Below are 21,046 nucleotides of genomic sequence, written 5' to 3'. Positions count from 1 at the left end.
TTCGGACGAAATGCGCTGCGGGTTAACTTAATTGCACATTGTGGAGGGCGCAAATCGTTCGGTTTGGTCTAAGGCAACTGTCTGTGTGATGGTTGTGCACATCAAACGTTCACGGGATGATTTATTAACGATTTATTTATTCGATACGTCAGGGGGATTCCGCACGGAAAATCCCCCAGGAAAGGCGCGGGATTCAAAATTGGCACATGCAAGGTCAAATTATAATAGTTATCAATTTTTATTACACTTCCTTATTTCATAATTAATATTCTGATTAAATTATGAAATACCTGTCAAAAATTGTCCACGCGTGAATGTTGTCAAAAATTTTTAATTTCAACGGTCTTTAAACGTCAAACTCAAAAATGAAGAGTAAAATATTTTATTTAAATTCTACTTCAACTTAGAACATCAGACCTCAGAAGAATTCAAAAACATTTCAAACATACTTTAGTACTTCAGTCACAGTAATGTCACCTTTTGTTAAAATTAAAAATAAAACAACCAATATGACAGAAGCCATAATCCATATAACATTTTATCATCAACAAAGTCCATCTACAAATTGCACATCCTCAATACAAAACATGTGTTATATAACAGGCGTATATTTACTGATATACATAATACAAACTTTATAAAAATACGCATAAAATACTCAGTTGTTCTTTTTACAACTATTCATTTTAGGTAAGCTCTTCACGTTTTCCATGATCCCGTCCTTGCGCATCTTCAGTTCGTCCCTCTTCTCCTTGACGTTGCTCAGCAAGTTCTCCTTTTTGCTCAGGACGTTCTCTATAATGTTATCCTTCCTTTCATTATACATTTCCTTGAGAGCCTCGCGACTAGGAACAGGTTTGACCCAACCCCACCGTTTTAAATAATTAATCGCAACGGTGGTGCCTCCCAACGTTACCGTGTATCTTGCTGGTGTGGCGATTTTGTACAGGGCATAAGAAATGGCCATGTATCCCATTTTCGAGTCCTTCAGGGGTTTCGTAATGGTTTCGCTCACACTCATCGACTCCAAAAGTGCTGGGACATCTACCCCACTAAAATAAAATAATTTTTGTCAATATTTATTTATTTAAGGAATAATTCAACAAGTGGTCAAACAGTTTGACACATTGTACATGTTTACTTTGACAGTTCCAATTGTTCGAATTGATTTTTACCTTTTTGCTAGGTAGTAGAAGCCTCCAAACCATGCAGCAGACGTGACCAAGTGTACAGGCACCAAAACATACCAGTACTCCCTGTACATTTGCTTAAACCTTTTGAATAGTGTCAGTTTTACTTCCTTATTTTCGCTTTTTGGGTCTGGTTTTTTGTCACTTGTGGAATACCATTTAACGTGTGCATAATTGGACCAAACACTTTTGACTAGAGATTCGTGCGTCGTTTTGTCGTACCTTGTGTGTTTGTGTAAAATACTGTATTGGCACATTGGTGGTAACACCGAACACACAGGCAAATCCTTGAAGCTCGAAACGCGACATTTCAGGACCCTCCTAGCCAAACAATTCATAGTTGTGGTCGAAACGATCATTTTCTAGTGTGTATAAATATAATAAAACCGCCCTGGCACATGGATGCAGTTGAAAAATGTGTGCAATGTGTTGCGTTTTAAGTCAACACATTATTTTATGTTTACACTGTTAGCGGCTGTGGTATTTATCTCGTGAACGTGCGGATTTGGTTGTTAATAAATTGCGTTGCACCAGTTTTCCTATGAATTTACACCAGTTTTCGAGAATATTTTCTACATTTTTCAAATTCAGAGCGACAACTTATGACATAAGTGACAAATCAGCCGATACGGCGGACCAAATCAAATCACATCTAATTTATACATTATAAACATGTGCACTAATTAGTAGTGCGACTACAACAATTTTACCAATGATAGAATTACAAAATTACCGATAATAAAACTTTTTATGTAAACGTCAAATTTGACGTTTCAAATCAATTGTACATTTATTTCCAACAGATTAAATTGTTTGTGTGAAAAGACGCCGATTAAAATTATGTTTTGTTGAAAATTTCGTTCCGGTGACAGAGGGGGCAAGAGGCACAGACTATAGTTGCCATGTTTTCTCGATTTTTTTGAACGTCTCATTTCCTCCGCATCTTCGCACAACAAACGGCCGAAAATCGCTGACAAGTCGACGTAAATTCCGCGAATATCCAAACGTCTCGACCCTCTCCAAAGCCGCATATAAATAGAACCGGATCTCGATAAACAATGACCAGTCGAAAAATCTAAAACGAATAGGTAAAAAAATGTATTTTTAGACGTGTTTTTGAACGCTCCCGTCGTTGTGCCACCTAAATTGTTTAACCGTTTCCAGTTTAGATTGTAGACAATGCCAAAATCCCACTGAACCTCACAACAACAACAACAACAGCAACAAAAAAAGCTACCAAACAACCACAACTATCATGAAGGTGACAGTCACAACATTAACGGACGTAATATTCGTCCTGGACGTGTCCGAGGACCTGGAACTGGAGAATTTCAAAGCCTTCTGCGAGATCGAGTCCGGCTTTCCGGCGGGCGAAATCGCCATCGTTTTCAATGGGATGCCACTGCTTGACAACAAGAAGTCCCTCAAAGACCACGGGGTGCAAGACGGCGACGCCGTAATCCTCCAGCATATGCAAAGTGCCTCACAGGCCAGCATCGATCAGGCATCCTCAGGTCAGTTTTGTTTGGGGGCTGTTTTGAGGTAAATTTCATGAGTCATCTGTGGGTGTTTAGAGAACAAAGGGTTTTTGTGTGTCATTGTTTGTTTGCACATTTATAAATAGAACAATAATCCAGGTTTGTGTGACAAACTTACTCACCTAATTAAACTGTTTAATTGAATACCAAACAATTGAAGAATTACTGCATGCCTGTTGACTGTCAAATTTTGTGTCAAATCAAAATTCCTAGTCCTTTAACTCAACTGATGTAGTGACACAATCGATGAAAGTGATTTAAATTGCATAAATGTGCCAGTGCGTAATTTTAATCGTATTGTTTCAGTGACGAGTTTCGATTTCAGTCGGATCGAAATACCGAACAGTCAACGAAACCGGTCGGTCGAAGATGATCCGGTTATGATCAGGGACATGTTCCTCGCTAATCCCGATCAACTGGCGTTGCTGAAACAGAACAATCCGCGGCTCGCCGACGCCTTACTTAGTAACAATATCGGTAAATATAGCTTTTTATTGCTAGAAAGGGGGCGCGCATGCGCACTGCAATAATTTAGTTTGTCGTATCTTTGAGTGCGCATGCGCACTGTAATAATTTAGTTTCTCATATCGTTGAGTGCGTATGCGCACAGCAATAAATGTTCATTGCATGAAGTTTAGTTTTGTGTTGTTTTAGACACGTTCGCGTCCGTGTTGAGGGAACAAGTGTCCGCCAGGCAAGAGAGGGAACAACAGAGACTCAGGATGATCAACGCGGATCCCTTCGACACCGAGACTCAGCGGCTGATAGCCGAAGAAATTAGACAGAAGAACATTGAAGCGAACATGGAGGCGGCGATGGAGTACAATCCGGAATCGTTTGGCACGGTGGTAATGTTGTACATTAACTGCCGGGTTAACGGGTATCCTGTAAAGGCGTTCATAGATTCCGGTAATAATTATAAGTATTAATTATAAATGGGTCTAATTCGAAGTAATTATTAGGTGCTCAAACGACGATAATGTCTAGCCGATGTGCGGAACGTTGCAACATAATGAGGCTGGTGGATACGCGATGGGCGGGCATTGCAAAAGGCGTGGGCGTACAAAAGATAATAGGGCGCATACACATGGTTCAGATCCAGATCGAGAACATCTATTTGACGACCAGCTTCTCAGTGCTGGAGGAACAACCCATGGACATGCTCTTAGGTCTGGACATGCTGAAACGCCATCAGTGCTGTATCGACCTGCACAATAACGTGCTGAGGATCGGGACGACGGGCACGGAGACGGCGTTCCTAAGCGAAAGAGACCTACCCGAGTGCGCCAGGCTCAGCAGCATGTCGGAGGAAGAGTTGATCGACCGTTCCAGGAAGGATGTGGAGGAGAAGGACCTGCAAACGGCGATACAAAAAAGCAAAGAGTCAGGTCAGTTAACTAACTACGTCGTTCACGAACGAACTATTGTCCTGTTCAGAGTTCCATGAAGGTCATCACCCGTCCAAAGTCTGTTTCACATTTCTTTTCCGTAGAAAAGAAACGCCATAGTTGTCCCCACCATCACCGTCACAGGCAGCGTGAATGCGACGGCGAACCCTCCCCCAGACCCAAACGCATCCACCACTAAATCGACCATCCGGATTAACCACCTCCTTCTCCCCTCATCAATAAAACAATTGTATGCTTTTAATGGGTTTGTGTTGTTTTGGTTTTTGTAGCGGCCGGTACGAGCGGAACGGCGCAGGCCACGTCCACGCAGCCGGACAAGTTCGGGGAGCAGGACGTGCAGGAGTTGTGCGCGATGGGGTTCGCGAGGGACCAGGTGTTGTTCGAGCTGAGGCGTTTCGACGGCGATAAGACACAGGCGACCGCCGCCCTTTTCGCAAAATCGCTCAAGTTTTAATAATCAGTCTCCGTATTCTCTGCTTTATTTTGTACAAAGACGACAGATTCATTTATTTATGTATACCCAATGAACACTACTATTGTGAACAACCATTCAGAGCTGCTCAACTTTTTTAATTGTTTGTTAACTTTTTATTTTATTTTGTATATATTCACACTTTTTTGTGTTAAAAATCGGCTATTACTGTAATATCATGTTGAAAACAGTACAAGTGATCAAGTAGAGGATACTGCTCAATCATTATTTTATTTTTTGATCAGGTTTCTCTATTTAACGTATCTTGGAGAGTTATGAAGACCTGTTGAAATCTTTATACACGTTATATAATTTTACAATTGTAAGCAGGTAGAGAAAACAACTCGACAAGACGCTATTGTTTTGGATAATCGGATATTTTTGTACATTTATAAACAAACAGCGATTTGGCGAAAGTCTCATGTAACATTATGAATAAGTATTTTGTGATTGTGCGGTGTTACCGGTCCAGGCCGGTTGTCCTAAGCATTTCTATTATTATACAAGACTGCATCGTTTCATTAATTATATTAAGATTTATGACAATTGTACGGGGATTTATATAGACTTACGGTGTTTATAAATTCATATCACGGCACTTTCTTTTGTATCTATTACCTACAGTGCAGCATTATTAATTTGGCTTTTCTGTAGGGTGGATTGATTGTAATTGGACAGTGGGATGTTCCAGAAAAAGGGCATGCAATTGTGGGATATAAAAATCTTATTAAAAAGTTATACAAGTTATTTTATTCCTTTTTCCCTTTATTTATTGTGATTGTTTTTGGAGGGATAAATGAGGTAAAACTAAATAAATTACATTCATTTATTAAAGTATTTCCAACACAAAACTACAGGAAAAAAGTGTCAGTTTTCCACTTCGTAGTGGCCCAATTTTTTGGGGACACGTTTTCGTTGCTATAAAAATAACTCGGCCTACAAATTTAAAAGCGGGCCCCCATAAAATCGTCGCCAGATAAAGTGTCAGTCTATATTAATTTCTTACCATATTTTTATGGTACAGAAGTAAAAAACGAACACTCACAAATAAGATAACCAATGGACATCTTAAACTAGCTATGGAATGCATTACGATTTAATTAAAAATGTTAAAACGAAAAGAGGAAGCTTGGAATGCACTTAAATGAAACAGAAACGAATTGTGGAGTAAAGTGGGTGTGAAATTGGGAGGAAAGCAGCTCAAGTGAACAGAACAAAAATGACTAGAAATAGTATAATCTAGTTTGGTATATCCACAGGCTCTTGATTAAACCTGATTTACAACCTAAACGCCTTAACAATTACAATACATAATCATCAAAAATATACATATCTAAACTGGGTTTGTTTTCTGTGTTACCTATAACTAAGTATTCCTGGTTTCTGTTATTAGTTTCAGTATGCAGTTTATCAAATAAATATCTACCTACTTAAAAACAAGCAATATCATATTGTTCCTAGCTTTTATCACATTTGAATTTTAAAAATGTTTGTACAGAGTGGTTTTTCGTTAAACTTTACACCATTAAATTTTCTTTGGTAGATAATATTAAACAGCATATATTTACAACTTAAATTCATCACAATCTCGTGAAACTTATGCTAAGCTATTATACATAAATAGGAGCTATATATTTATAAAAAGTAACAATACAATTTCGCTAATAGATTCATAGTTCTGGGACACTCTGTACACTTACGTCTTAAAATAATATTCATGTCTGATTATTTCCGAATGTCGCACAGAATATTGAGATTCTTTTAATTAATATTGCATACCAAAAATCACATGTTAACTAACCAAATTAATCGCAAATATATATATATATATATATATATATATATATATAAGTACAGGGTTGTTCAGCGACATTCAGTTCCAAGACACTATTAAAATCCTAAAATAATAATTTCACTTATCACCTATACGAAATAAAACATAACTACATCTGACTCCAAGGGTTATCTTACCAAATACTAAAACAATAAAACATTGTCATGGCGAAGACTCGAGAGTTTACCCACGAAATTCATCAAATGAGAGAGAGAAAGAGATCAAACATCACACCGGCCAAAAAAAAATTAATTTAAAAACCAATAATTTATCGAGGTTTGCCCAATTTTATAAACATAAATAATAAATATATCATATATATATACAACGAGAGTTCAATACTTGTGATTGTTCAATGAAACCTCTAGCAGGTACACATCATGTAGGAGGCAAACTGTCTTTATCTTCTCGAGCCTTTTCTTCTCGCCGTCGACTTCTTGCTGCTCGTCTGTTTGTTCGCCAACGTCGGGTTCGTCAGCCACGGCAATGAGAATTCTCTGCGAAAAAATGAATTAAAATATAAATTTATTAAATAATACAGTTGATCTCTTCTATTATGGTTCAATTTTAAGGGTTTTAATAGTGGATAAATAAATTGGCCAATTTCTCTATTATACAGAACGAAAAGAGTTTGATCCATCTGAATCCTGAAAGAGACATCATGTGCAATAGAGACAGTATGTCTCCCACTATGGGATAGACTTCTACTGTCTCCGTCCTGCATGATTTCTCTCTAAATTCAGACGGGTCAAACGCTTTTCCTACTATATGTCGCAACTACTTGGAAGTTACAAAATTCGACAATGAATGGGTGTGGGTAAAATAGCTAGTAAGTATATTTGTGATTTATCTACAGGGAACTAATAAAACAAATCATCCGGTTACATAATCAAAACACAAACTTACTCTGTTGTGTTATTGAAGACGGGACTGTTCGATGCGCTATTCCACGTCCGTTTCTGCTCCAAACTAAAGCAAAAACACAGTAAAATGCGCACATTCCCTTAAACAACCTGGTCCAACCCAAAACTTACCTGGGATGCAGCTTGGGAATGGGGGCACCAAACGCACAAACAGGCAGTTCATCGAACACCTCAATGCACTTGACGTCCTCGCCGAAAGGCCACAACGACGTAAGTGCGTCCTGTTGGTCCTCCGTTTTGGCACCGGAACCCACCCTCTCTTGGCGCAGCTTCAGTTTCTCAATCACCCTCTGCTCTCGTATCCTTTGTACGTCCCACCTAATAAATAATTTGTAAACTAGGGGTGTTTAAAATGTTGGGTTGGGTTTTACCTCTTTCTTCGCCTTTCATCTATTTCTAACCTACTGTGACGTTTATTGTAGACTTCGTCGTCCAGATTCTCTGTACCCTCCATTGTATAACAACTGACGTAGTGCTTTATCCTCCACCTCGGCACCTAAAACAATAAAAAACGTTAATATCGATGGTACTAAGGGTGAGACTATTAGCCCTGCCTCCAGATTACAGGAAGATTCCGAGGTGGCGTCCAGCTCCGACTGCACACCGTTCGTCTCGCCGACCTGCGTAACGTACGGCTGCGACGTCGTCACGATGCCCGTGTCCTTCGGCACGCGCCGCCGCTTCTTCTTCATGCGCCTGAAACTTTTGTCGTCGTTCAGCGAATCGTTGTTCGAAAACGCCGACGAATTACTGTAAACCCGCTTCCTTCGGATGCTCATCCTCAAACTTTTCATCGGATCGAAGTCGCAGTTCTCGAACGTGAAATTGAAACTGTCCCGTTTCCGTTCGTAGTCGCCGTCCAACGGCCGCACACTATCGCCGGCCTCGTCCACGGGCGCCGCCTCCTTCTGCACGTCGTCTAGAAGGGCGGCAGTCGCGCCACCATTGTCACCGGCGGCGGGCGCACAAACAACACCAACAACACCACCACCACCGCCGCCACTTAAACAATTGTCCAGGTCGAGCAGTTCGATGTTGTCTTTGTTGTCCTCCTCCTCGTACGGCGACGAGTCCTGGGTCATATCTTCCGCGTATGCGGCCGGCGTCAGGTGGCGGTACGCCGCCTCCTCGTCCTCCTCTTCCTCCTCCGCTTTGATCGAACGCTGACTGTGCTTCTCCGGCCGGAAGGGGGTGCCTTTTTCCATGCAGTTTATGCGCTCCTTTAGCTAACACACATTTTATGATCATTAAAAAATACATTCAAAGTTTCTTGTTTAATATAAAACATATAAACTACAAAAAATAATTCTATAAAATAATTTGCGCACGTGCAGGTCGAATAATTATCCGAATACACACTCGAATATTAAATAATTTAAAAAAAATATTTTATTTTAAATAAGTGATTATACAGAATTAAAACTACGCATGCGCAGAACAGATTTAAAGTTGCGCATGCGCAGAACAAGTGGTTGTCACTTTAAAAATCATTTGAACTAATAATTAAAAAAAAACAAGAAATTGTATTACTGTAAACAAGTTAAAAGTTAGAAGAATTATACAAAATTAGAACTGCGCAAACGCAGAACAAGTGGTTGTTAGCCTTAAAAATCATAAGAATACAGAATAATTTAAAAAATTCGAAAATTGTAATATTATAAACAAGTTAGAGGACTAACTGAAAGACCTAAAACTGCGCATGCGCAGAACAAGTGTTTATCTTATTTAAATCATTTAATCATAAAATAATTTAAAAAAATTGGAAAACCAAATGAGCCAATTATATAATATTAAACTGCGCGTGCGCAGAGCATTTATCTTCGTTTCAACAATATATAAATAAAAAAATCATAAATTAAATTATTATAAATAAATTAAAGTACTAATTGCATATAATTGAATCTGCGCATGCGCAAATCGAGTAAAAATCATTTAAACGCTAAACAATTTTAAAAAATAATGAAAACTGCGCATGCGCAGTACTAATACTATACTAAAAATCATTGTATAAAACCAAACAGAAGGTCAAAGAACTAATTATATAGAATTACAACTGCGCATGCGTGAAACTACATGCAAGACCTAATATTCATTTTATAAAACGTTGCACGTAAAGTAATAAGAAAAAGTAGAAACAAGTTAAACGATTTTTAATTATAAAACATATTTAAAAAATAAAAATACTTGATAATTTACATAATATTGAATAAAGAATCCACGACGTAGAAATAAACTACGCATGCGCAGATCAACCAACTTATGTCCATTCTAGAATATAAAAAATTCAAAACATCGTTACCAGATGAATTAAAAGAAGTTACATAATATTAATAACAATATTTAGAGACTACAATAAACAAATAAATTTATTAAAACTAGTAAAAATAACTAATAAACTTGCTCATCGATAACAAAGAGCTTTAGAGGTTATTAATAAATAATATTAATAGAGTATGTAAAATTTATTGTTTAATATTTATTAAACACTCTGTATATAAGTTACCGTTATTACATAGAGTTGTTATTTGTTTATATACACTGGGGTAGTCAATAAACAAAACATACAGAGTGTGTGTGTAGAAGAGATGCTACATATGGTCGAGATAGCGGAATAGTGGCATTACCATTTCATTTTCCTTGCGCAGGATGTGTATTTGGTTCTCTTTGTCGAGTATCTCGTCGTTTTGCTGCTGTATCAGATCGAGATGCAGGATGAGCCACTGTTTGAGGAACTTAACCTCGCTTTCGGTGTTTTGACAGTTCTCGGCATCGGGGCCAACGTCGTCGTTCTCGCTGTTCGACGCGTACATATGATCGTAGGTCGTGTTTAGGTCCTCGTCGTCCGTCTGACTGTCGTGGTTCTCGTCCAGGTATTTAAGGCAATTCGAATTCCTCACTATCGCATTGTCAGTAAAGTCCTCGCTCATTTTCGACCGAACAACGTTATGGGCATTGTTTACGTGCAGTATTGGCATTATACACGCGAACCGGGGCCGATCCCCATCCTGCCACCCTCGCCGACCCGTCAGCCAGTGCAGAAGCGCCAAGACACCCACCTGGCCTTCATGCCCGTAAACAAACGCACGCACAACGAACTGAGGTTATGTCCGGCGCATATTCGAACTACGCACGGACATGCGAACGCTCATCGCGATTCCTAAGCGTACAACAATTGGCGTTTTGGCCGCGTCCCGTCGCGGTTCGGTGGCGGAAGCGTTGACAGCGGAGCGGACGGCGATCGGGGCGGTGCGTGTTCCGATCCCCGTCGCTTTGATTGATCACGGTGCGGATGCGGTGCGTTAATTCCCGATTTTGCGGGTTTAAAATACGCCAAAGCGATTTGTCAACAAGCCACACTTCTTTTGACTTTTAAACAATGCTGCCAACCGCTTTCACCTGCGAATTACGTTCGCCCTGTAAACGTTACATCAATTTATTGGTTTATTCAAGCGGTTATTTATAACATTAAGACAATAAACTGGATTTTCCAATTGGTTTTTTTATTGTGTGTTTATAAATATAAGCAAAAAATTAATGGTATATGAATGAATAAGTTTTCCCGCCCTTATTTGCGCATGCGCCTTGGACATCCGTCCATGGAAACTTTGGATCATAAAATTAAATATAAAATCCATATTAATAATACTCTCACGTATATATTATATTATATTATAATATAGACTAAATTTGAAAAGCAAAAATACATATTTTAATAATTATTTAATTATTAAACACAAATTTTAAAATACAATAATAAAATATTTATTAAAAGTTTATGGAGAACAGGAAAAACTATTGGTTTTAAATTTCAATTATAATTTGACTTGAACCACTTTTCTAATCTCTTTTGAACAAAATTTCATTTCCGGTTTCGCCGGAATTCTCATTAACTTTGTTATTTTCAATGAAACGACCTGTATAATTTTGGATTTTTTAATTCTACATGTAATTATAAATAAAGTGGTTCTACCATGTCCTATACTTAATCTCAATAGTTTTTCAATTATTAATATTTTTCCAAAAATTTTGACTAATTGATTCTCAAACTAAAATGACTGCACAATCACCAATTTTGATTCTGGTAAGTTCATTTTTAGTATACATGTTAACCAAGGACCTTTCTATAAGTATTCTTAAATTTTATACAGGGTGTTCGAAACCATTAATATGTTAAAATCTCTGTTAATATTTATTTTATGAATAGAAAATGCTTATCCCAATCGAAAGTTTTATTAATAGTCAATTTAATTATGTTAAAACATAATTGGATTCCATTCAAAACGACAAAGTTAGTGATGTCTCAATATGCACAAAAGTAAACATAAATAACGAATACTCTGTATAAAATTTAGGAGAATTCATAATGGCTCCTTATAGAATGGTACTTGGTTAAATTGTATGTCAAAAATGAACTTTCCTGTATTAAAATTGGTGACAGACATTTTAGACTATCAATCTGACAAAATTTTTTGAAAAAAATTAATAACTCGAAAACTATTGGGTTTAAGTATAAAATATACTATATAGCCGTTTTATTTGGAATTACTTAAAAATCCAAAAATATACAGATTGTTTCACTGAAAATAACAATGTTACTGATTTTTAAGATGTAAATAACGAACACCCTGTATAAAATTTGGGAGTACTAATGACGGTTCCTTATAGCATTGTCCTTGGTTAACGTGTATGCCAAAAATGAACTTCCCACCATCAAAATAGATGGCTTTATAGATATTTAAGTTAGACCATTAATCTGATAAATTTTTTTGGAAAAAATAATTAATAACTCGAAAACTATTGGATTTAAGTGTAGGATTTGGTATAGTCATTTTATTTGGAATTACTTATAGAATTTAAAAATCCAAAAATATACAGGATGTTCCATTGAAAATAACAAGGTTATTGGTGATTTAAGATGCAGAAAATTAAACATAAAAAAGAACATCCTATATAAAATTTTGGAGTACTAATAATGGCTCTTTATACGATGGTCCTTTATAAACGCGTATGTCATAAATGAACTTTTTAGCATCAAAATTGTTGGTTTTACAAACATTTCAGTTAGACCATCAACCTAACAAAACTTTTGGAAAAAAATTAGTAACTCAAAAACTATTGGATTTAGGTATAGGACATGGTATGCTATTTTATTTGTAATTACATGTAGAATTTAAAATTCCAAATATATACATGGTGTCCCATTCAAAATAACAAACCGGACACACAGAAACTGGAACTGAAATTTTATTCAAAATATATTAGAAAAGTGGTTTAATTGCTATAAAATTTCCAAAAATACACCTTTTTCCTACATAAACTTCTAATTTAATCAGATAATGAATTATAATTGTGCAAAATTAATTTAAAATATAAAAGCAAACAAATTAAATGATTATTGTAGAAATAAAATATTAGCAAAGATTAAATATGTAATTTTATATTTACTTAATCCTTGATATTAATCTGATTTCTTACGAAATAATACAACTAAAAATTCCATAATACATATGATTTAAAATTGTTAAAACTCTCTTTAAAATTTAGTATTTTTTAAAAGATTTATATTAATAAAATAAATTCTAATGTCAGTGTTTAAATATATATTTATATATTTTATTATCAGTGGCACCACCTTAAAATCACCTGAATTAAACCACATATACTCTGTACGTAACAGCATTACACGCGAATCGTAAAGTAAACATTAAATAAGGATTTAATAAACAAACATTATACAAATGTTGAGATCAAAGATCAATGCTTCCCAGAATCTCCCTTCCCGCAACTAACAAAAACGGCGGTTAGTAATAACGTCCACTTCAACAATCACATTTCCTACAAAAACAAACATTGTCCACCCATTTTTTACCAATACAATCTGCAACATTGAAAAAGTTAAAAATACAACGATTTTCCAATACAACTCAACGAAATGAGCGCATGCCTAATGTTAAGGTTATATGTCTAAACCGATTCGAATTTTGTAATCATTGCCGATGCGTCCACTACACTAACTGGACCAGTTCAATAAGCACACGAACTCGTGAGTATTAATAAACATTCACATTTAATAATGCTAGGATTAATTGAGTTTGTTCGTTTAAAATTATTTTTATGTATTGATCCAATAACCTCACAAATTGCGGCGCATCATTTGAAAGCGGTTTTAATGGTTTTACGTGTTTTATAACTGTTCTTTGGTACGGCGTGGAATAAATCGATAAAAACGTTTAAATACATTTTTTTGCCCTTATATATAACAATACAAAAGGTAAATTTAGTACAAAAGTATAGTAAATCATTTTGTAAGTCTAGAAAATTTATTTAAAATTGAAAGTTATTGTCTACAATAAAATAAATTGAATTTGTTCAATTAAAATAATGTCACCCAGAATGTAATTTGTATTTGTAATTGTGGGCGCACATTTTATTTCAAATTTACGTAACTGTTGATAAGGTTTTTGAAACACAAAAGACCTATCATAAGTAATTAAATTGGAGGATGTTGCGAACGTCATTAGGATGTTTATGTGAATCATACAATTAATTTACTTGTATCGGAATCGGATATTCAAATATGTTTGTGTACACTTCTGTAATCACAAAAGATAATTATTTATCATTGCCAAAACCAAAACCTTCGGTTTTAATCTAATAAGAATGTAGAGATAAAACGGATTTAACTTGTATTTTTAACCAGACACTTTGATTAAAGGGATTTGGTTTTAATTGCATAGATTAACAATTAACCCATATATGCAGATATATGGTGGTACAATAATTTTTATTGTCATTTAATTAATACACACGTGATAACATGATATTGGATATTCAATACAATAATAATAAATAAAATACATAAAAAACGCTGTATCTACTGTTATTTTAAGTTAATTCGTTCAACGAACTTGAAACCTTGAACGTGCGGAAAGTGATCACCTATTAGATAATAATTCTATTGTCCGATCGGTGATTTTATTTGCATAATTATATTTATAAAACTGAAAGTAACACTTGAACATGTCTCGCACGCAATAGAGTAATGGAAATAAAATTACAGTCATGATTGTGTTGTTAAAATAAACTTTTTATTGGCGTCTGAGATTTGCGGCTCAAATAGCATTAATTAAGATAAATCCATTGTGTTATATGGTACATGTTTTTACACATCGGCCGTCAGTACATTGTGAGTACGATAAACACAAATCTATGCTAATGTATATAGTTTAGATTATTGGTTGTAAGAAAAAATTGTTTATTAGTCTAATATCTGTATTCGTCACGCAGTTTAAGCCGGTGCCATGGTTCTGTTCGGGGCATGGGACTACGTGGTCCTTGTCATCGTGCTGATGATTTCCTCCGCCATCGGGATCTACTACCGATTCACGGGTGGCAAGCAGAAGACGATGACGGTAAATTAACTCCCATAGTGTTGTCTCAGTGTCTTTTAAACTTTCAAATTAACAGGAATATCTACTGGCGGACAGGAACATGTCCATAGGACCTGTGGCGTTCTCCCTGATGGCCTCATTCATGTCGGCAATCACCCTTCTGGGTGTCTCCAGCGAGAACTACTCATACGGCATCCAGTTCGTGGTCATCAACTTATCCTATGGCCTTTTAACACCCGTCGCCGCCTACTTGTACCTCCCCGTATTCTTTAACCTACAAGCCACCAGTGCCTATGAGGTGCTCTGTTGAGTTACACCTCAATGTACGTTTTATTCACAACGATTGTTTCAGTATTTGGAGAGACGATTTGGCAAGTTCTCTCGAGTTGCTGCCTCCCTTTCCTACAGCTTGCAGATGGTTCTGTACATGGGTGTAGTCTTGTACGCCCCTTCGTTAGCTTTGGAAGCCCTCACGGGCATCAGCAAGACCACAGCTATTTTATCAGTGGGTTAGTTACTGTCCCACATTTCCCTTCAGGGACACAATAATGGAACTCATTGTTGTAGGTCTGGTGTGCACCTTCTACTCAACAATCGGCGGTATGAAGGCCGTACTGATGACGGACGTGTTCCAGTCCTTGCTGATGTTCGCAGCCGTCTTCAGCGTTATAATTTGCGCCATCGTGGACAAAGGAAGCATTGCGGAGATCTGGAGGATTGCCGAGCAATACAACCGGACGGAAATCCTCAAGTAAGCTTCCGTTATTGATCTCGTACAAGAATTACACCTTCGTTATTGTTTGCAGCTTCGACCCCGACCCCACAGTCCGGCACACCTGGTTCACCTTAACTCTGGGAGGTGGAGTCACCTTCTTGTCTTTGTACGCCGTTAACCAAACTCAAGTGCAACGTTACCTAACAGTTAAGGATCTGAAGACTGCGCAAAAGGCTTTGTGGTGGAACTGGCCCATATTGAGCGCCCTGAGTTTGAGTACCTCCTTTTCTGGTTTGGCTATTTTTTCCAAGTACGCCACCTGTGACCCAGTGATGAATCACCAGATCAACAGCACAGATCAACTGATGCCCTACTATGTGGTGGACTCCCTGGGACACATCCCCGGGTTGTCCGGGTTGTTCGTGGCTGGAATTTTCAGCGCCAGTTTGTCCACCGTGTCTGCGGCCGTCAACAGCTTGGCCGCCGTCACCATCGAGGATTACTTTAAAGCAAGTCCTTAACTTACAAAGAGGGCCTCACCAGCTAATTAATATTAATTTGTAGCCTTTGTACAAAATGATAACGAAGAAACCTTTGTCGGAGAAAAATGCGAGTATTAAAACGAAGATAATTGCCCTGGTGTACGGTTTCGTATGTCTGGCGATGGCCTTCCTGGCCCAGTTCTTGGGCGGAGTCCTCCAGGCCTCCCTCACCATTTTCGGAGTAATAGGAGGGCCTCTCCTGGGCTTGTTTTCGCTGGGGATGTTCACGACGACAGCCAACGAACTGGTACACTCAAAAAGACTTATATAAACCAGATAAATCACTCTTAAGGGTTTGTTTTGTAGGGCTCAGTTACTGGATTAGTGGCCGGCATGTCACTGGGACTGTGGATGGCTTTCGGGAGCCCTAAGCCGCCCCTAAAATCGTTACCTACTTCAACTGAAGGCTGTGATAGTACTTACTTATTTAACGCCACATTGGCGAAAGCTTCAGAAACGATCGATGAAAGGTATGATAGAAAAACGTGTACCCATTCGATTTTTTAATCAATTTTGTTGTTTTAGTCAGTATTTTTGGTTGTACAGAGTTTCCTATTTGTACAACGGAGTATTCGCTCTTATTTTAACTTTGATTGTTGGTTATTTGGCCAGCTATTTGTTGGTGAAAATTGGGAAGGTGGAACAAAAGGAACTGGATCCTAAATTGTTCGTGCCTCCGGTCGCCAGAATGCTTGAGAAGTCGCGTCCCAAAGCGTTAAACCTCACCAATCTTTCAGGGTCTGATGAAAGTCTGAAAAATGGTACAAAGAAAGATAGGAAATATTAATATTTGTACCACTGTAGTACAAATTATTAGTCTAATTGGTTTATGTAATGTTAATGTTACTTAATTTTAAATGTTATAGGTTTGTTACAGATTTTATATTTTGTAAAATAGAACATTTTATGAGAAGTGTTTTTGTTTGATCACAACGAAAGTCGCAAATCAAATTTGAAGACAATAAATTAACGTATTACTATTCTGTTTTAATATTTTATTATTATTATTTTTATTTTATTAAAAAATCATTCACCTCGCGTCTATAAAACTGCCAAAGTACAAATAAATTATTTAACTTATAGTATATATAATGTTATAAATGTTTTAGAACAAATTTGTGAACAAATGTCTTCCAAAAGAACAATCATTTGTTGTTAAATTAAAAAAATATTTTGTAAAATGTTTATTGTAGTAAATCATACTATGATACAGTTTATGGTTTGTTTTATTTTTTTACAAATATCCTTGATAAAACCCGAATTAAAACCTAGTTAAACATTAAACCAAAAATAACAGACTCTCACGACACTTGACCAAAATCCTTGTTTACCACACACCAATTAATTTATTGTTCTGAACACACATGAAACATGTGTCACTAATATTATTATTGTTTCGATATTTTCGCGGCAAAACCGCAAACCAAGTGAACTGAAATACACAAAACGAACCGGTATGAACTTAATATATCGGCGGAAACCAGATCGAACTGAACGGAATGGGAACTGGGAGAATGCGGTGCATTATTTTTTCTATTCTTTGTTTTAATTGTACCGTTTAATTGAGTTCAATTGATCTGTCACTGATGCATCCGTATTCGTTACAATTTTATTTGTCACCAGTCGAAAATTGGTTCGGTTGGCCGAAAATCTCGGAAAAGAATTCGTAATGAACAAGATATTAATCGTATTGAATGAATCACACGCCACGTTTGGGGGATTTTCTTAAACGTCATTTGTTACAGTGGTTTAACGAGTCGAATATATCAAAAATGTCCCAAAATAAATATAAATTTTAATATAGTGAGCGTTGGAGATTATAAAGATGTATTAATTTAATAATTTGTGATAGAAATGTACTTGACAGATTGTAATAAACAATTTTTCTTATTAAAATATATACTAATTGTAAAATTTGAACAATAACTCACAAATATCTAACTAAAGACCTTATTAAAAATGAATTTATGATAATAAAAATAGAATAAATCATTAAATACATATACTCTAAAGTAAATTTTAAAGATTATGTATAATTATAAACAGATAGAAGATAAAATCGAACAATAGGAACTTGATAAACCTTTTCAAGAAAAAATCCCAGTAAATTACTATTTAAATCAAATATTGATTTTGCAAAAAGATAAGGAAGTCGCCAAGATTACCGTTTATTCAAATTGATAAAACAGAATTTTTAATATTCTTTTTTTAACATTACAAAAAACCCTGAACTAAATAAAATATTGTGATGCAAGATGCCTTATCCCTTCTTAAAAAATCATCTTTCCGTGTTAATTAAGAATGTGCTATTTAATTCACGACACCAGACAAATTCGACTTAGTTTAACCAATCGGTGGTCTTTGTTCAGTTCAGTGTTTTGTTGGTGTCGGGTTTTAATTACGTTGGTGATTTTCTAATGTATACATGTCCTAATCGACAAATCATTCAGATTCAATTTCGTACCGATTTAATTTTTGTAAAAATTTATTAATTGGGTAAGAATTATTCTTTAATCACCCCCTGTTTAAATAAAATTTTATGTCAGTTTTCAGCAATTAAAAAAAAAATTAAATAGTACAAATGATTTTCGCAAAAAATCACAGACTGAAACTCTTCATAGTCATATTCGCGATTAACTCCCAGTCGGTTTGGGCAAATTGTGAGCAAAATGTGGAGAAAGACAGCTTCATCTGGGCCGACTACCTGGTGTTGGGGTCGATGCTGGTGGTGTCTTGTGGCGTCGGGGTGTTCTACGGCTTCTGCGGCAAGAAACAGGAGACCGGGAGCGATTTTCTTCTAGGCGGAAGTTCCATGGGCACCTTCCCCATGGCCATGTCACTGGCGGCAAGGTATAATGGTTAATTTAAATCTGCGCTGGGATTTAACGTAATTGTTTCAGCTTCGTAACGGCGGTGGAACTTTTGGGAAATCCGGCTGAAATGTACAGTTATGGGTCGCAATTCTGGGCGATTTGCATCGCCTTCATCCTGATCGTGCCTTTGACGTCGAAATTTTATCTACCTGTGTACATGACTTTGAGATTAACCAGTAGTTACGAGTATTTGTCGCTCCGGTTTTCCCCGCACATTCGTTACCTGGCCAGTGCCCTCTATATTTTGCAGATGGTTTTGTACACTAGCGTCGCCGTTTATGCTCCCGCCTTAGCTTTAAGTAGAGGTAAATGTTATTTTTACGAAAATTAACCATTTTATTAACTTTTGGTTTCAGTTACTGGATTAGACGTTTATGTGGCGGTAACAATTGTGTATATAGTTTGTATATTTTATGCTTCTCAGGTAAATTTCTGCAGCTTTTCAGTTTCAACCAGCAATTAAATAATGTTTTTTTAAGGGAGGAATGAAAGCTGTAATAATCGCTGACACATTCCAAGCAATAGTACTTATAGGTTCACTTCTGACCATCGCCTATATTGGTGAAAAGTATATTGGAGGAACTGGTCCATTATGGTCAGAAAATTACAATTCAGGACGACTAGAAATATTCAAGTAACAATTAATATTATTAGTTAATACATTTTACTAATTTACATATTTTTTTCGAAGTTTAAATCCGGATTTCACAATAAGACACAGTTTTTGGTCCGTTGTTATTGGAGGAACTTTTTATTGGATGACCATGTTTTGCTCCAACCAAGCCTCAATTCAAAAATACTTATCGGTAGAAACAATAGGACAAGTCAGAACGTTAGGAAATATTTCTTATTCACAACATTTATATTACTAAAAATCCTAATCATTTTAGGGCACTTTGGACGTCTTCATTCGGCTTAATTCTAATCTACACAGTCAATTTTTACACAGGAATGATAATGGTAGCCCATTATAAGGGTTGCGACCCTTTAACTTCGGGTCAAATCGAAGCTTCAGATGAAATATTACCCTTTTACGTAATCACCAACATGGGTCACCTGAAAGGCATGACTGGCTTTTTTGTTGCCGGCATATTTGCAGCCAGTTTAGGGTAAAATATTCCTTCAACTTCGTTAAAAAATACTAATTAGTTGTTTCTAGAACCGTGGCGTCCGCCTTGAACAGCTTAGCAGCAGTAACACTTCAAGACTTCATATTCGGTGCCTTTAAAATCCACATTGCGGACGGCAAACAGGCGTTCTGGGCGAAAATAATTTCCGTAGTTTACGGAGCCATCAGCTTCGGCTTGGTTTGTATTTTATTGCAACCACGGGAATTGTCCTAAGATGAATTGTTTTAGGTGTTCATTGTAGCACAATTGGGTAGTGTGATGCAAGTAGCAATCAGTTTTAACGGTATGGTTGGTGGGGTGACCTTAGGGCTGTTTTCTTTGGGGATGTTCTTCCCTTGGGCGAACTCAAAAGTATTTATTATTTCAGTGTCGTGTGTAAGAGAAGATTAATTAAGTTGTTTTTAAGGGTGCCATGTTTGGTAGCATTGTAGCCTGTGCACTTATTTGTTTAATGTGTCTTGGACAACAAGTTTTAATTGCTAATGGTACACTGGAGGCGGACAGAAAACCGACGACTATTGAAGGATGTTCCTGTTTTAACACCAGTTTGATACAATCAGATCAAATTATTGAGGAAAATAGGTAAAAAATGTGGTACAATTTATATATGGGTGGTTATTTAATTTTTTGTAGTGAGGAGTCGTTTTTCCTGTACAGAATTTCGTACATTTGGTACTCGATGATAGGATTTCTGACAACTGTTATCATGGGAATGATAGGGTCGTTCGCAACCGGTCATCAAAACCCTAAAGATGTAGATGTGGACCTAATTTCACCACCTGCCTTTAATTTCTACATGTCTTTGTCTGACAGAACTAAGGACTGGCTCAATTTACCTCTAAAGCGCAACAGCAACAAAGAAATGCCGTTAAAAGTTACAGTTAACGGCGAAGGAAAAAAAGATGACGACCCTCAGGAAGTCAAAAGGAGAAAATCTGTACCCGCCTAATTATGTACCTTAATTTTATTTACTTAAACATATTATTTATTACTTTTATATATAAATATTAATAGAATAAAACTCTGGTT

At 36.6% G+C, this 21,046-nt stretch overlaps 4 protein-coding genes across 9 annotated transcripts; 2 read left to right on the top strand and 2 right to left on the bottom strand.

Annotated features, from left to right (window-relative positions):
• Nucleotides 1-510: 510 nt before the first annotated feature.
• Nucleotides 511-1,815, bottom strand: LOC109596892 (uncharacterized protein C18orf19 homolog A). Its single transcript, XM_049966923.1, has 2 exons — nt 1,176-1,815; nt 511-1,052 (listed from the first exon to the last, which is right to left on the bottom strand). The coding sequence occupies exons 1-2, from the start codon at nt 1,547-1,549 to the stop codon at nt 659-661; spliced, it is 768 nt and encodes a 255-aa protein (XP_049822880.1). The 5' UTR covers nt 1,550-1,815; the 3' UTR covers nt 511-658.
• A 203-nt stretch (nt 1,816-2,018) lies between these two features.
• LOC109596891 (protein DDI1 homolog 2) lies at nt 2,019-5,356 on the top strand. 5 transcript variants are annotated; one of them, XM_020012488.2, is made up of 6 exons: nt 2,019-2,278; nt 2,360-2,704; nt 3,035-3,205; nt 3,383-3,637; nt 3,691-4,116; nt 4,407-5,356. In XM_020012488.2, exons 2-6 carry the CDS (start codon nt 2,446-2,448, stop codon nt 4,589-4,591), a joined length of 1,296 nt encoding a protein of 431 aa, XP_019868047.1. In that variant the 5' UTR covers nt 2,019-2,278; nt 2,360-2,445; the 3' UTR covers nt 4,592-5,356. The 5 variants fall into 5 exon arrangements, with proteins under 5 accessions (XP_019868047.1, XP_019868046.1, XP_049822879.1 ...); XM_020012487.2 differs by having other exon boundaries at nt 2,355-2,704; XM_049966922.1 differs by lacking the exon at nt 4,407-5,356 and adding an exon at nt 4,226-4,378 and having other exon boundaries at nt 2,020-2,278; nt 2,355-2,704.
• Nucleotides 5,357-5,421: 65 nt separating this feature from the next.
• On the bottom strand, nt 5,422-10,779 carry LOC109596889 (uncharacterized). Of its 2 annotated transcripts, XM_020012485.2 has the most exons (6): nt 9,991-10,771; nt 7,921-8,592; nt 7,738-7,862; nt 7,478-7,684; nt 7,350-7,412; nt 5,422-6,940 (listed from the first exon to the last, which is right to left on the bottom strand). In XM_020012485.2, exons 1-6 carry the CDS (start codon nt 10,339-10,341, stop codon nt 6,844-6,846), a joined length of 1,515 nt encoding a protein of 504 aa, XP_019868044.2. In that variant the 5' UTR covers nt 10,342-10,771; the 3' UTR covers nt 5,422-6,843. The 2 variants fall into 2 exon arrangements, with proteins under 2 accessions (XP_019868044.2, XP_019868045.2); XM_020012486.2 differs by lacking the exon at nt 7,350-7,412 and having other exon boundaries at nt 9,991-10,779.
• A 2,264-nt stretch (nt 10,780-13,043) lies between these two features.
• Nucleotides 13,044-21,032, top strand: LOC109606470 (uncharacterized). The gene is made up of 19 exons (XM_049966750.1): nt 13,044-13,409; nt 14,654-14,778; nt 14,834-15,055; nt 15,110-15,266; nt 15,325-15,508; nt 15,564-15,981; nt 16,037-16,261; nt 16,321-16,484; nt 16,540-16,799; nt 18,591-18,864; nt 18,915-19,192; nt 19,244-19,311; nt 19,367-19,521; nt 19,579-19,719; nt 19,778-19,996; nt 20,047-20,194; nt 20,246-20,368; nt 20,424-20,599; nt 20,651-21,032. The coding sequence occupies exons 2-19, from the start codon at nt 14,668-14,670 to the stop codon at nt 20,964-20,966; spliced, it is 3,639 nt and encodes a 1,212-aa protein (XP_049822707.1). The 5' UTR covers nt 13,044-13,409; nt 14,654-14,667; the 3' UTR covers nt 20,967-21,032.
• Nucleotides 21,033-21,046: the final 14 nt, after the last annotated feature.

The sequence above is a fragment of the Aethina tumida genome, chromosome 4 (genome assembly GCF_024364675.1).
Source record: "Aethina tumida isolate Nest 87 chromosome 4, icAetTumi1.1, whole genome shotgun sequence".
Classification (NCBI taxonomy): domain Eukaryota; kingdom Metazoa; phylum Arthropoda; class Insecta; order Coleoptera; family Nitidulidae; genus Aethina; species Aethina tumida.
Note: the sequence above shows the minus strand (reverse complement) of the source record. Positions and strands in the feature narration are given on the sequence as shown.